The 14171-nt window shown below is 40.0% G+C and overlaps 1 protein-coding gene across 2 annotated transcripts in view; it reads right to left on the reverse strand.

The window, feature by feature from the left end:
• Nucleotides 1–4422: 4422 nt before the first annotated feature.
• CILK1 (ciliogenesis associated kinase 1) overlaps nt 4423–14171 on the reverse strand; it is a 67306-nt gene continuing 57557 nt past the window's right edge. The window contains exons 12-14 of one of the 2 annotated variants that reach the window (XM_073626664.1): nt 14025–14132; nt 13406–13519; nt 4423–12210 (exon numbers count right to left, since the gene is read on the reverse strand). In XM_073626664.1, coding sequence (XP_073482765.1) covers nt 12056–12210; nt 13406–13519; nt 14025–14132 — 377 coding nt within the window. In that variant the 3' untranslated portion in view covers nt 4423–12055. The remainder of the gene's footprint in view (nt 12211–13405; nt 13520–14024; nt 14133–14171) is intronic. The other variant, XM_073626665.1, reaches the window with a different exon arrangement.

Below are 14171 nucleotides of genomic sequence, written 5' to 3' on the forward strand. Positions count from 1 at the left end.
TAGACTGTAAGTCACAGCTCTCTGCTCTTCTCCCTCCGCACTCATTGAAGCGCTGAGCTGAGAGGCTGAGATGGATATCAGTCCAGGCACCTGGCGGATCCAGCCTTCCATTGTCGGGATGACGCAGTGCCTGGACTGATATCCGTGACTTCAGCAGAGAGCAGACTTCAGTCAAAAAAGGGTCACAGGAGTACAAAATGAATTGCACTCCTGTGATCCATAGAAGCCCAGCCAAATGAGCTTTAGCTGGATTTTTCCTTAAGGCTGGGTTCACACTATTGTGGCTCACAGCAGGAGTCCGGTGCGCCCCTGTTCACTGTTTCAGGTCCTATTTAAGCCCACATTTTTGGGCTGAATTCGGACCTGAAACAGACAAAAAGACACATAGGACCCCTGTGCAAATTCGCACCAGAGCCGCAGCGGAGATGTGTGAACCGGCTTCATAGAGCTGGTCACAATCTCCTACCATGTGTATTGGATGCGGAGGAAACCCAAATCCAATCATAGGTGTGAACACAGCCTTATAGCTGCAAAGGGTGGGCCAATGCAATATTGAACTGAATGTATGTTACATCTGTGTGAGATGTAATAATATTGGTACATATTATGTTATGTCAGTATCTATTTCCCTCTTGTCACTAGCCTACTACCTAAACACTCTAGGTGTTTTGCATTTTACATGGCAGTATTTGATGCTATTTAAACCTCGTTCTGTTATATTTAAACCATGACTGAGGACAGAGTTGTCTGAAAAATTGTTTACCTGCTAGAAATAAAGTTAGCTTTTAATAGAGCTGGTGTTCTAGCTGACTTGGTCATATGTATAAGAATACATAATAAAATGATAATCCAGGGATTTAGCACATTGTAACTTAAAGTGGATGTAAACCCTCACCATATACCCAGTGAAGTGAACAGCCTCAGATGATGCACAGAGATGAAACAAATCTCCCTACATAAGTTTTACATGTATATCTGCTGTCTTCAGATTTATATACTGTTTAGAAAGTGCATATCGTGTTAGAATTTTCTCTTCCTGATTCACCTGTGGGTGTGGATTCTTGCCATACACTGTGAGACAGCTGATTGGAAGAAAGGCACACATCCCCCTCTTCAGATAGGCAGAGACTTGCAGAGCTGTGCTGTGAATAGACCAGCTCTCAGCTAATCTATTTATAGCCCCACCCTGACACAAATTTCGGGCTGCTTTTATCACAGTTGTCGGGGAACTTGACAGAAGTTATCATGCTGCTAACAGAAGAATGAAGCAGGGGACAGCCACAGGACTTTGAAGAGAGATAAGAAAACACTACAAATGGATGTGCCCAGCTCAAATTTCATGAATTGGGTTTACATCCACTTTAATGTCACTGAGAAAGGGGTTTGCCCCTTGTTAAACATACAGGATAGTACATGTGAACTACTTAAGCAGCAAGGTTTGCAGGTCTTGCCCCTTTTTTTGCACCCTTGCTTAACTGCTCAAGAACAAAATTACAGCCCACCTCAGGGAAATCGCTTGGGTTAATTGCTTGTTTTGTATAGGGGAGGGGAGAGGAGAAAAAGCTCTACTTACCTGATCCTCTGCTTCCTCGGCAGGCAGTGCTCCCCTAAGACCTGGCAGTGGATTGCTCCTTGCCTTCCTCCCATCCAGTGCAGGGCTATGGGCCCCGCTCTGATGTTGATGATGTCAGGACCCTGGGCCTAGGTACCCTGCTGGAGCTGGTCTAGCAGTGGGGAGGACTGGATAAGTAAATCGCTTTTACTGTTCCCCTAGACCTTAACAAGCAATTAACCCTTTTCAGTACAAGCACATTATTTTTTTAAGTTTCTCGGAGTTGGGCTTGTGATTGGTTATATTTTGGGACCATTCTGAACACATTGCGTATGATTGTAGAAGTTGTCTTTATTAGCACTGCTTCTACAGCTTTTACAGTAGTGCTGGAGATAAGGTGCACCACATGAGTTCCTCTCTGTAGCTGAAAATTGGATTCAATCATTTTGTTAACCAGCTCAGCAATCATATGAGATAGCAGCATTATAAACAAGCAGCTGAGAACACAGTTGAATACATTTGATCATTACTTATACCAGTGACAATTCTTAAAACAGATTTCCTGTTTCAGGGTGGGTCTTTTCACTTGCTGTGTGCTACATAGTACCCTTATATGCAGGGACTAGAGTTGTGTCTCCCTATGTTGTATGCATTAATAAAAACTCAGCCCCATAGACTAGGTTGGCAAGGCACCCTCCTCCAAGCTAACCGACTGACTAGAGATCTCACTGTCTACTGCCAACTCTTACCTGTGAAGAAAATAAGCTCAGGGAAGCAGCACCGATAGACCAGGAGGCAGCAACTTTGAAAGTTGTAAACTGAAAGTGCTGGGGTATGAATGTTAACAACTAGTTTAACAACTAGGAATGTTTATTTCACTGTGTTTAATTTGTGGAACTAAAACTGTGAGGATTCCATACTGCATTAGGAACTATAAGATGTACTGGTATATGCTGGTCCTCAGATGGTTACAATAAGATCACGCCTGTAGCAGAAGCCATGACCTAGGCTTTCATGTACCTGCAGAGCTGCTTAATCACTTGTACGGACCTGAAAAAGTGCCACTGTTGCCATGTATCCCAGGGGTTCCACTACTCCTCCTGCAGGCCCAGGCTGTTGGGTGTGCAAGATCAGAGGGAGATCAGCAAACATTCTCTGCCTGATCTACCCTCTGATGAAGCTGGAAGCCTCACTTTCCATTTCAGGCTGTCATTCCTCCAGCTGCTGTAAAGGCTTTAATGGGTTGCCTATGGATGGTTTTGCATACCACTGTTTTTCTACGTTTCGCAGGTGCATGCAGTTTTAAGGCTTGATATGTTTGGTATCCATTTCCTCGATGCAACCTCATGTTTTATATTTTACCAAAAAATTGGCTATTATATTCACGTGCACCAAATTCATTTTAGGGCATTTTTTCCTAAAAATATTACTTAAACATTTGCACAAATATCATGCAACATAAAATACCATTTCAACTGCCTTTTTTTGTCCCATCCATAGGGTCACTCTGGAAGGTAGGACAACCTCTGTGGGGGCTACGAGAAAGGAGAATACAAGACACACAACAACAGTGGGTATAGAAAATCACCCCCCTTTAAAATAATCACATTTTGTTACTTTGCAGCCTGAAATGAAGACAGACACAGTTTTTGTTTTGTCCAGCTGTATTTACTAGTGGCATTTATAACATCCAAGGGAAAGCTATAACACCAAAATATCAGAAAAAAATACAAAAAAAAAAATAAACAAAACAAAATCACTGAGTTGGAAAAAGGATCACCCCCTTGTGTCAGTATTTTGTTGGAGTATTTTGCTTTAATGACAGCCTTTAGTCTGTTGGGATGTCTCTATTAACTTTGTACATCTAGACTTTGCACTATTTGTCCACTCTTCTTTGCAGAACTGCTCAATTTCAGTGAAATTTGATGGTTACAGTTTGTGGACTGCAGTCTTCAAGTTATTGCACAGATTTTTAATGGGGTTTAATGATATGGCTGGCGGAAATCCAATACAGGTCACCATCCAAATAACACCATTTCTACAATAAAGCATGGAGGTGGTAATATCATGTTATGAAGAAGTTTCTCTGCAGCAGAGATTAGACCACTTGCCAGGATAGAAGGACAAATGGATGGGGCAAAATACCATCAAATTATTGAGGAAAATCTGCTGCCCTCTGCCAGAACATTATCAATGGGAAGAAGGTTTACCTTCCAACATGACAATGACCCAAAGCACACAGCACAAATAACCACACAGTGGTTGAAGGAGAAAAGGGTGAATGTCCTTGCATGACCTCATCAGAGCCCAGACCTAAACCTCATTGAAAATCTGTGGAATGACTTGAAGAGAAGACTGCAGTCCACAAACGGTCACATTTAACTAAACTTGAACAGTTCTGCAAAAAAGAGTGGGCAAATATAGCAAAGTCTAGATGTGCAAAGTTAGTGGAGACATCCCAACAAACTAAAGGCTGTAATTAAAGCAAAAGATGGTACAACAAAACACTGACAAAAGAGGGTGCTCCTTTTTCCAACTCAGTGATTCTGTTTTTGAATTAAAAAAAAAAAATCTGACATGTTTGGTGTTATATCTTTCATTTGGATGTTATAAATTGCACTAGTAAATACAGCTGGATAAAACAAAAACTGTGAATGTCTTCATTTCCGGCTGCAAAGCAACAAAATGTGATTATTTTAAAGGGGGTTATTCTTTTCTATACACACTGTATGTCTGAGAGGTAAAGCTGCACTGTAATAATACAAAATTAAAAATTCAGATTTTTAAAAATACCCATTTTCACTGCTTTCTTTCAATTATTTTTAGCTGAAAAATTCAGCTACCAATAATCACCATATTGAAGGCACACATTTAAGAAAAAATATTTATTGTTAGATTTGTAGAACGTGACAAACACAATAAAAAATGTAAACAGAAGCATTGCCTAGAAATGTGTACAACACAAAAAGGCAGAAAGTGTTGTTATACAGTTTGGCCCACTAATATCAATGCCATTAGTTATTCCAGTAATAAAATCATATCGGTAAAATATAGTGTATATTCTCATATTTACATGGAAACACAATTTAATAATGATCAGTGCACCGACATAACTAATAAGATTTGGCACAGAATAACAATTAAAATATGATTTAGAGTATATAAATGAGAAAAAACAAAAAATGGTACAAAGATACTATGCTAAATGTGTAACATCTTGGAGTATGACGACATAAATGTGCAACTACGGTGCTGAATATTAACTGTATTGTTGGGGGATGAAAAGCAGCCAATCAGTAGCATTACAAGCACATAGATCTCATACGATTTCAGTCGGGGAGAGGTAAATATTCCAACTTTCCAGAATGTGGTTTGGAAAGAGGTGGTAGAAAGTACTTAAAGCCTAAGTTCACCTTTAGTAACATGTTGCACTTATATTTAGGGTATAGTCACTATGGACCAGAGGGAGGAGGTTCTTCTCCCCACACCCGCTGTCACAATTTAAAAACCGCATGGCTCTGCAGGGCCCTGCTTAAACATTTGCGTCATTCATTAACAGGAATCCATGAATGTACGAACTACAAGTCCCATCTGCAGCAGACAGCTTGTAGTTCAAAATGAACTACCAGGGAGCTGATGTGCATTTATTTTTAAAGCATTATAATTGTGATCATTGGATTAATGCAATGCTCTGGCTCCTGCAGACTCTTCCTCCAGCCCCTGGTCCATAAAGAAGTGCAGACTCCTCAGATTTGGAGCTGGAGTGACTATCAATAGACTACAAGTGTAGGGAAGTCACTTTGATTTGGCTGTAAATGGAAACCCTAAAGTGGTTGTAAACCCCTGATTTTCACTTTTACCTATAGGTAAGCCTAGAATAAGGCTTACCTATAGGTAGTGGAAATCTCCCCTAAACGTGCGCCGTTTAGAAGATACTTACCTTGTAGTGCGCCAATGCGCTGTGAAGAAACGGACCTCCGTGCCGTTTCATCGCTCGCAAGTGCCGTGACTGACGGCTCCCAAGCGCATGCACGGGAGTGACGTCACGTGGCTCCGGCCAGTCACAGTGCCGGAGTCCGCGGCCCCGGAAGGAAGAGGGGCGAAGATGGAAGCGGCCACCAGCAGGGACAGCGTGGGCTTCTTTGCAGGTAAGTGCCACATATTGGGCTGGTATGCCATGCATACTAGCCCATTATGCTTTTACTTTGCAGGGGAACAAAGAGGAAGTAAAACCCATCAGGGTTTACTTACTCTTTAAGCTGGATATTTTTGAAAGACGTCTACTAATTGTAAACTGTAAGGCCTCATGCACATTGAATCTTTTTAACGCTGCTCTTAGGAGCATCTAGCATTATTTTTTTTTTGCCTCTCAATACCCCTGCATGTTAGCCTATGTGTCCACGCACACATAAGCGTGTAGAGGAGTTTAAAGGCAGGGGCATTTAGAGGCAGCAGCATTTTGTCAGAAAAAAATGCATGAGGTACCTAAACACACATTAACGCTAGGTGCATTTAGCGCTTGAGCGTTAATTCATTTCAATGGCCAGAATAGATTATTTTTCTGGCCAATGAAAGCAATAAATGCCCAATCGCTTGATGTACCTAAATGTGCTACAATGATTTCCAAACGTCTAGTGTTTTTTTCTGACAAATCTTGCTGCCAGGAGGAAAGGTATCTAGGTGAGATGGCCAAAGCATCCAGTTTGCATGAGACCTAAAAACTGACACCCTGCCTAAGTGTCAGTCTACTGGGCCTATATTTCATAAAAGGTACAACAGTTATTGTGATAATGCATAGGTAAATATCTTTCAACATGATGAAATTACAAGGAATAGATGAAATTCACACTTTAAAACTGAAAGGGAATTTGTGTTTTTGTTGTGAATTAACTTAATAAAAAAATAAACCATGACAGTTCAAATACCTCCAATGGTATTTGATGCAGCTACCAAAGGTTTTGGTAAAAATGCACAAGTTTCATCCATTACAATGGCGTAAACATATTTTAGGAATGGAGGAAAAACAATGTATCAACACATACAGTACATTGGCACAATGTAAAATTCTTCATGTCCTTATATACAACAAAATTAAATATTTATGCAGCTGGCAACTACTGTACCCAAGATCCTATTGCAACCTAGGCAAAGTGTAGGGAGCTTGTTCTCCCATCTTGTAGAAAGATTCCCAATTCTCTCAGCATGCCAAGTCAACTAAGCTGAGCTTGTAGCATTATAGGTTAAGGCAAATTTTGCATATTCCGATAAAGATCTATAATAGTTACTCCCACTGGGTTCCTAAAGACTTTCAGTAAGTTTGCAGCAGAGCCTGTTTGGCTTCTAGTGCTGCCCCTTCCTTCCCAGTCTTAGTGCTGCTGTGCAGCAGATTACAGGGAGCAAATAAAGACAAATACAGGTGATCACACTAGTTTCATACATGTAATTCTATTATAAGAAATACAAAATGCATTTTATATCTGTCCGGAGATTAGCTTTAAAGCACAGTGGGAAATAAAACTTAACCCTGTACTCCCTAAACCGTTTAGTTTTTAATTTGCCAGCTTTGTCATATGTTTCCAAATATAATTTTTAAGCTGGGTACACACAGGCAGTTTTTTCACTCAACCAAAGGTTTGAAGGAAAAACAAAAAACCTGACGGATCCCTGCGTCAACACAAGCACTGTTGATGTGGGGATCTCTCCCGCTGTGCTATTGTAACCCATGAGGGGGATTCCCCTCCTCCAGGATACGCTGATCAGCGTACACAGCCATTTGCTGCAAATGCTGGTTTTCCAACATGCCCGTTCAACAGGCATGAACAGACGGCTGTACATATGGACCAAAAGCCGTCCAGTTCCTGCTGAACCTGCTCATTTTCAGCCCATGTGTACCAGGCTTTACTATTAACAAATATGTACAATTTAAATTCCATCTGTGCTAAAAACTGTCAAAGCCAATATTACTGCCAACGTGCAGACTGCTGCCATAATCTTGAAATTAAAGTGATATTAAAAGGTTGTTTTTTTAAATCACAAGCATGTCAATACTTACCTGCCCTGTGAAATGGTTTTGCACAGAGCAGCCCAGATCCTCCACTTCTTGGGGTCCCCCTCTGGCGCTCCGCCCAAATTGGCACCATGTCAATACGTACAGTCTAGGACTCAATATAGGGCATCCACCATGTCAATACGTACAGTCTAGGACTCAATATAGGGCATCCACCATGTCAATACGTACAGTCTAGGACTAAATATAGGGCATCCGCAGGGTCTGATTAATAGTTATAGGTACTTGCAGCCACCACAATGCGTCTGTTTTCAGCAATATTGTTAGCGGTTTAAAAGGACCTAGCAGGATAGGCATTAAACAGAATTTGAACATGGATTGGTATCCAAGCCCTAGGCTAGGTTTAGAGAACATGCTCAGTTTTCAGTAACCTCCACACTTACGTAAATACAGTAATTCAGAAGCTAGGTGAGCAATTTACACGTTACGGGTTTTAAAGCCCATTTCTATAAAAAGGTAATTGTGACAATAGGACACAATGGCATCATGCTTCTGTGATTAATTCTCCAAAATGTAAATTAAACAAATATTAAAGCAAAACAATATTTGAGGCACAAGAGACTGACAATTTAATTATCTGGTGGGGTAGAGACGAAAAGGTTGTAAGTTGGAACTCCAATTGGTGACAGATCAGGAATAAATATGTGTAGAGGGACTTCAAAGCACCGCACAAGTCCTACCTACTATGGGATTACATCAGCTGCTTAGGCTACGCATGTAAGGAGGTAGTCTGGAATGGAAATCATAAATGTCATATGAGTGCCAAACACACTGGGATGGTAGATACTCACACTGCACTTGTTTAGGTGGACAAGATGGTCCCTATTCAAGCAGGACTGTATTTGCTTGCAAGCATTAGGGCTCCAAATATGCAGAATATCAGTAACACTATGTGACTGGATACATTCACAAGTTTGCAAACTTCCTCCAAAACCAATGCAGTAGCCAAGACTGTCGGTGAAGAGAGGTGGTAAGTGTTCTAATCAGTTTAGACACAGAGGTGTCAAACTGGCAGCCCTCCAGCTGTTGCAGAACTACAAATCCCATCATGCCTCTGCCTTTGGGAGTCATGCTTGTAACTGTCAGCCTTGCAATGCCTCATGGGACTTGTAGATCCGCAACAGAGAGTTGTCATCCTCCAGTTTAGTTTGTAGTGCAGGTACAAGTAGTTTGGAGTCAGGCACAAGTACAATGCATCTGTCATCTGGTGACAAACTGTCTCAAGATTTTTATGTGTAATTTAGTTATGTGTTAGTTATTTTTGTAAAGAATAATTATACAACAGTAGAGATTAACTGTGTAAAGGGGGCATTGATCACAGGGACTGAGGTTGAGAGCAAGCATGTGTAGTGTGACCAGTGGCCTAAGAACTCATTCATTAAAGAAGTATGAACTAAGACATCTCCCTATTAATAAAGTCCCCATCATGCTATTCAACCAACCTGTGCAAGCTGAAAACCACTTTAAACGTCGGGTCTAAATTCATTATCTGCCACTGTCAACCCAACAGCATTAGAACTCATTAAATGACAGTGGAGACCTATAGAGCATTCAGATTTTTTTCTGGATATCACCACTATTAATGAATCCATGAATTAGTGAATCTGTTAGGAAATTAAATGCTCAATTTATGAGGGTTCTAAACGTATAAATATCACAACGATCCTGTAATCTCACAATGCTTTTGGGAATGATACAGTTCCTTCACTGTGACTGTGGCCAGCAGTGCGCTCAATGCAGTCAAAGAATATAGTCAGGGTTCTATGCTAAAAGAAATGTAGTGTATTCAGTGCTTACCATGACCAAAAGATACTACACATATTAATGCTGGTGTAAAGTATGCTATTAAAAGAATCTGTCACAAAGCTCAACCAGTGTCTCAAAAGCCTTTGAGGGAAGCAGTTTAATTCCAGGGCACGACGCTAAACCTAATTAGCTTCACTGCAAGTAAAGTCACACTATCCTGGAATTTTTCCAAAGCCTGTAAGTCAGGGGAAAACTGCTTCCTTAAAAGGCTTTTTAGACAGTCCATACATTAGTCAGCGGGTGGAACAAAAAAAAAAAAATGGACCCGATTCTACACATTTGAGGTGGAGAAGGTAGTCCGCCTTGCTGTGTCATTGTATTCGGGTAGTGGGGAGACTTCTTTGCCATCAGAATACACTGATCAGAGCTGCAGGCTATAGCCTGAGGTGCTGATCAAATGAAAAAAATGCGACAAGGCAGTTGTACAGAAGTTGGCGGTTAGATTGACTTCTGTACATCCACAGTGCCGCCCGGACCCTGCTGAACCAGCTGAATTCTGGTCCATGTATATTACAGAATTCGGGAATGCCTGAATTTCCGGTCCATGGCTTTAGACAGGTATTTAGGTTCAATATCAATTTACTTTCGTTTAGAATGTTACATAGTTAGTCAGGTTGAAAAAAGACACAAGGCCATCTAGTTCAACCATAAAAAAATAAATAAAAATAAAAAATATCATACAATCCCATATACCCAATCCTATACACACAGTTGATCCAGAGGAAGGCCAAAAAAACCCCAGAAAAGCATGATCCAATTTGCTACAGCAGAGGAAAAAATCCCTTGCTGAACCCAGAGAGGCAATCGGATTTTCCCTGGATCAACTTTACCTATAAATGTTAGTACCCCATTATATTATGTACATTTAGGAAAGAATCCAGGCCTTTCTTAAAGCAATCTACTGAGCTGGCCAGAACCACCTCTGGAGGGAGTCTATTCTACATTTTCACAGCTCTTACTGTGAAGAAACCTTTCTGTATTTGAAGATTAAATCTCTTTTCCTCTAGACGTAAAGAGTGCCCCCTTGTCCTCTGTGTTGACCGTAAAGTGAATAACTCAACACCAAGTTCACTATATGGACCCCTTATATATTTATACATGGTGATCATATCCCCCCTTAATCTCCTCTTCTCAAGAGAGAATAAATTCAGTTCCTCTGATCTTTCCTCATAGCGGAGCTCCTCCATGCCTCTGATCAGTTTGGTTGCCCTTCTCTGCACCTTCTTCAGTTCCCCGATATCCTTTTTGAGAACTGGTGCCCAAAATTTAACTGCATATTCCAGATGAGGTCTTACTAATGATTTGCACAGGGGCAAAATGATATCTCTCGCTCTGGAGTCCATACCTCTCTTAATACAAGAAAAGACTTTGCTCGCTTTGGAAACCACAGCTTGGCATTGTATGCTATTATTGAGCTTATGATCTACCAAAACCCCGAGATCCTTCTCCACCATTGATTCCCCCAGTTGTACTCCCCCTTGTATGTGTGATGCATGCATTATCTTAGCCCCCAAGTACATAACTTTACATTAATCAACATTAAACCTCATCTGCCACATAACTAATGTTAGATAGCTTGTTCAGGACAACAAACTGTACATGTAATTTACAAAGTACGCTTTTAAAAAACTGTTACGTTGAAGTACTTCAGGCATTATTTCATAATTATTTTAATAACAACAAAAAATAAATATATTTTAACTAGCTCCTAAGAAATAGAAAATACTTGCATCTTTAGTACAGAACTAAATAAAAAGAAAAAAAAAAGTCTCAAAAAAGAGAATGCATATCAATTACAGAATGTGCTTACTCCTTAGACAATACCCAAACATAAAAAAAAGGTTCATTGTAAACCTTTTTTTCACACTGGCAAATTTGAGCTCATATGATTACACCTAAAAACACGTGAGCAAAAAAAATGTTGCTGGAGTCTAATGGATAAAAAGAAATTATGAACCCAATTCTGGAATGTTTACACTAAAATAAAGACTTAGCGCATGTGTAAACATAAACTTCAAGGAGCCTTTAGAATCAGTTCTATGAGCTGCATCCTATGCTATTGGAAATGTGAGCTATTAACCCTTCCGGCACTCAATTCTGTAATAATGCATGCATTCCTAGGACTTCATTAGATAAAAATGGTATTTAAACCAAAACCAAAAATTTAATATATTGCAGATTTTTTCACCTGGCATGGACTACACATATATGTTCACATCTCGTCATCTCCATTACATGGAGGGCAGGACAATTGATATTTTATATAAGATGGCTAGGACGAAAGATATTCTTTAGTGTAGCTCACAGGAACTGACCCCGCATTTCTGGCAAGATCAACATGGTTTTTCTGTATTTGCTGAAAGATGTGCTTAGCTTGAAAAAAAAAAAAAAGGAAAAACTAACAGCCACCATATCTAAAGACTGTAAGCTGCAAAATATCAATTTTAGTTCTTGTGTTTAGTTATCCTTTAATCATATACCCCAGTACTGTCAGGTATTGTTATTTTTTATATACAGTATGCTAGCCACAAATTGGCCTTTTAGATTGCTTAAATGTGCAACATGAAATTGTCTGTATCTGGGCACTGCATAGCCAATAATAGGACCGTAAACTAAAGTGCTTTATTTTGCTATCTGTGCCCACCATATTTGGATATCCAGTCTGTCCTGCCATGGACTGGTTGAAATGTAGGTGGTGGTCTGGGGGGGATCACAGGAGAGTTTTTGGATGACGAGCTGAAGGTAGACTGTCTTGGATACGAACCCGATTTTAGAGACCCAAAATCTAAAAAAAAAAAAAAAAAACACAAAGACAAAAACCCACTTATATTGTTGCCTTATAAAAAATAGATTGTAGTATATTACATTAATACACAATAATTATTTTCCAACTTCAATGTGCTATTTGTTGTTCTTTAAATAAACACTGTTTCTGCAGAATGTTCTCCTGCATAGAGAAAAAAAATTCCAGACTATGGGAGCAAAATACTAAGATTTTAAGGTAATCATTTTTATATTTAATTTTCATGCAGAGACCGCCCAGAGGATGCCCAGTCTGACCAAGCTAAAAAAACAATAAGAAGCTGTAGGAGGATGTGCGCCATCTTTGGTCCAAGGGAGCTTGTGAAGTTAATGGGAGAAATGTGCAGGTAAGGTAGGGTCACTCACTACATTCCCACTGTCCTTTAAAGCGGTTGTAAACCACAGCTGGTAAAAAAAAAAAAAAAAAAAAAAAAAAAAAACACCTGTAAAGGCAATTGTATAATGTGCTAGTAGACTTCGCATACTAGCACATTATGGAATACTTACCTTAAAATGAAGCCCTCCCGCGGTGAGCTGTCACCGCTGAGAGGGCTGACATCTTCCCCCGTCTTTCTTCTGGGTTCGTGCTCTCTGGCTGTGCGATTGGCCAGAGACACGATGACGTCACTCCGATGCATGCGTGTGGGAGCCCTCGGTTCCAAGACTAAGCTCTGAAGTTCCGGCAAGGTATGCCGGACCTTCAGAGCGCATGCACCAGTGAGGTCACTGGCTGCATGCAGGCCGACTATCCCCTAAACTGTGCACTTTTAGGAGATATTCATTTTACCTACAGGTAAACTTTATTATAGGCTTACCTGTAGGTAAAAAAATCACAAAGCAGGCTTTACTACCACTTTAAAGGATAAGTTCACCTTTTTAGAAGTAATATTAAATGCACATTTTTTTGCAGGTAAAAAATATGTGCATTTACTATTTTTTTTGTAGGAAGAAAAGCCTTGCACTCGCGATCAACAGATAAACCACGGGTCAACATGAAATCTAGTGGACAGTGAATCCATAAATGGTGGCAGACATGCCTTTAGACCAAAAGAACTTCTTTCTTAAATCACCCAATGTGCTGCACTAAAACACCTAAAATACAAAAAAAAAAAAAAACCATGTGTCCATGCTTATAGTAATTCAGAGCCTAATAATCCAAGGGTCAAAATGAAACTTACTGGGCAGTGGATCCGTAAGTGGTGGCAGACGTGCCTTTGGTCCAATAGAATTTGGTTCTTGTTTTAAGAAAGATGAACTGTAACTGCCAGCAGGTCCATTAACTCCAGAGTGCCCTAAAAACAGTGGAAGTAGTAAGTATAATCCTCAATATTAATTTCCTGTAAAAAACACTTGTATATTCAAAGAACTTGTTTTTGCAAGGCTTAACTTGTTCTCACTGGCTGTACGCATATATGTGATGGTTGGGTGGGTTGGCTTTAATGTTGAGCTGCCGCATATATGCTTCCATGGGGAATGGCTTTTCTGTGCTAAACCGTGCTCTAAACAAAGTAACAAAGCTGTCATGGGCAGCTCCTGATACAGACCTGCAATTGGGAGCTTCTGATCAAGTGGCCACTGTGACAGCCAATCACAGCACATCACATGAGCGTAAAATTCACCTCCCGGCATTTGGATCTTCATAAAAGGCGGGGGAGCGGCGGCATCGGCAATGGGTTAGGAGCAGCTTACAAAATACCATAAAATACTACCAAGCGCTGAATAGGTATCTAAATAGTTTTAGGAATTGAATTATATATATTAAAAAAAAAAAATAATAAAAAAAAAAAAAAAAATTACCTGCAGGCAAATAAACAGGTTTAAATGGCTGCTTAATATTTGGCCACGTGTCAAAGTCATTAATATCTTTGCTTGGATTCATTCCAGTATTGCTCTTAATTGTGATTCCTAAGGAAGCAAGATATACAAAAGTATGTTAATCTGCCG

Source organism: Aquarana catesbeiana, linkage group LG04 (genome assembly GCF_042186555.1).
Source record: "Aquarana catesbeiana isolate 2022-GZ linkage group LG04, ASM4218655v1, whole genome shotgun sequence".
In the NCBI taxonomy this organism is placed as follows: Eukaryota; Metazoa; Chordata; class Amphibia; order Anura; family Ranidae; genus Aquarana; species Aquarana catesbeiana.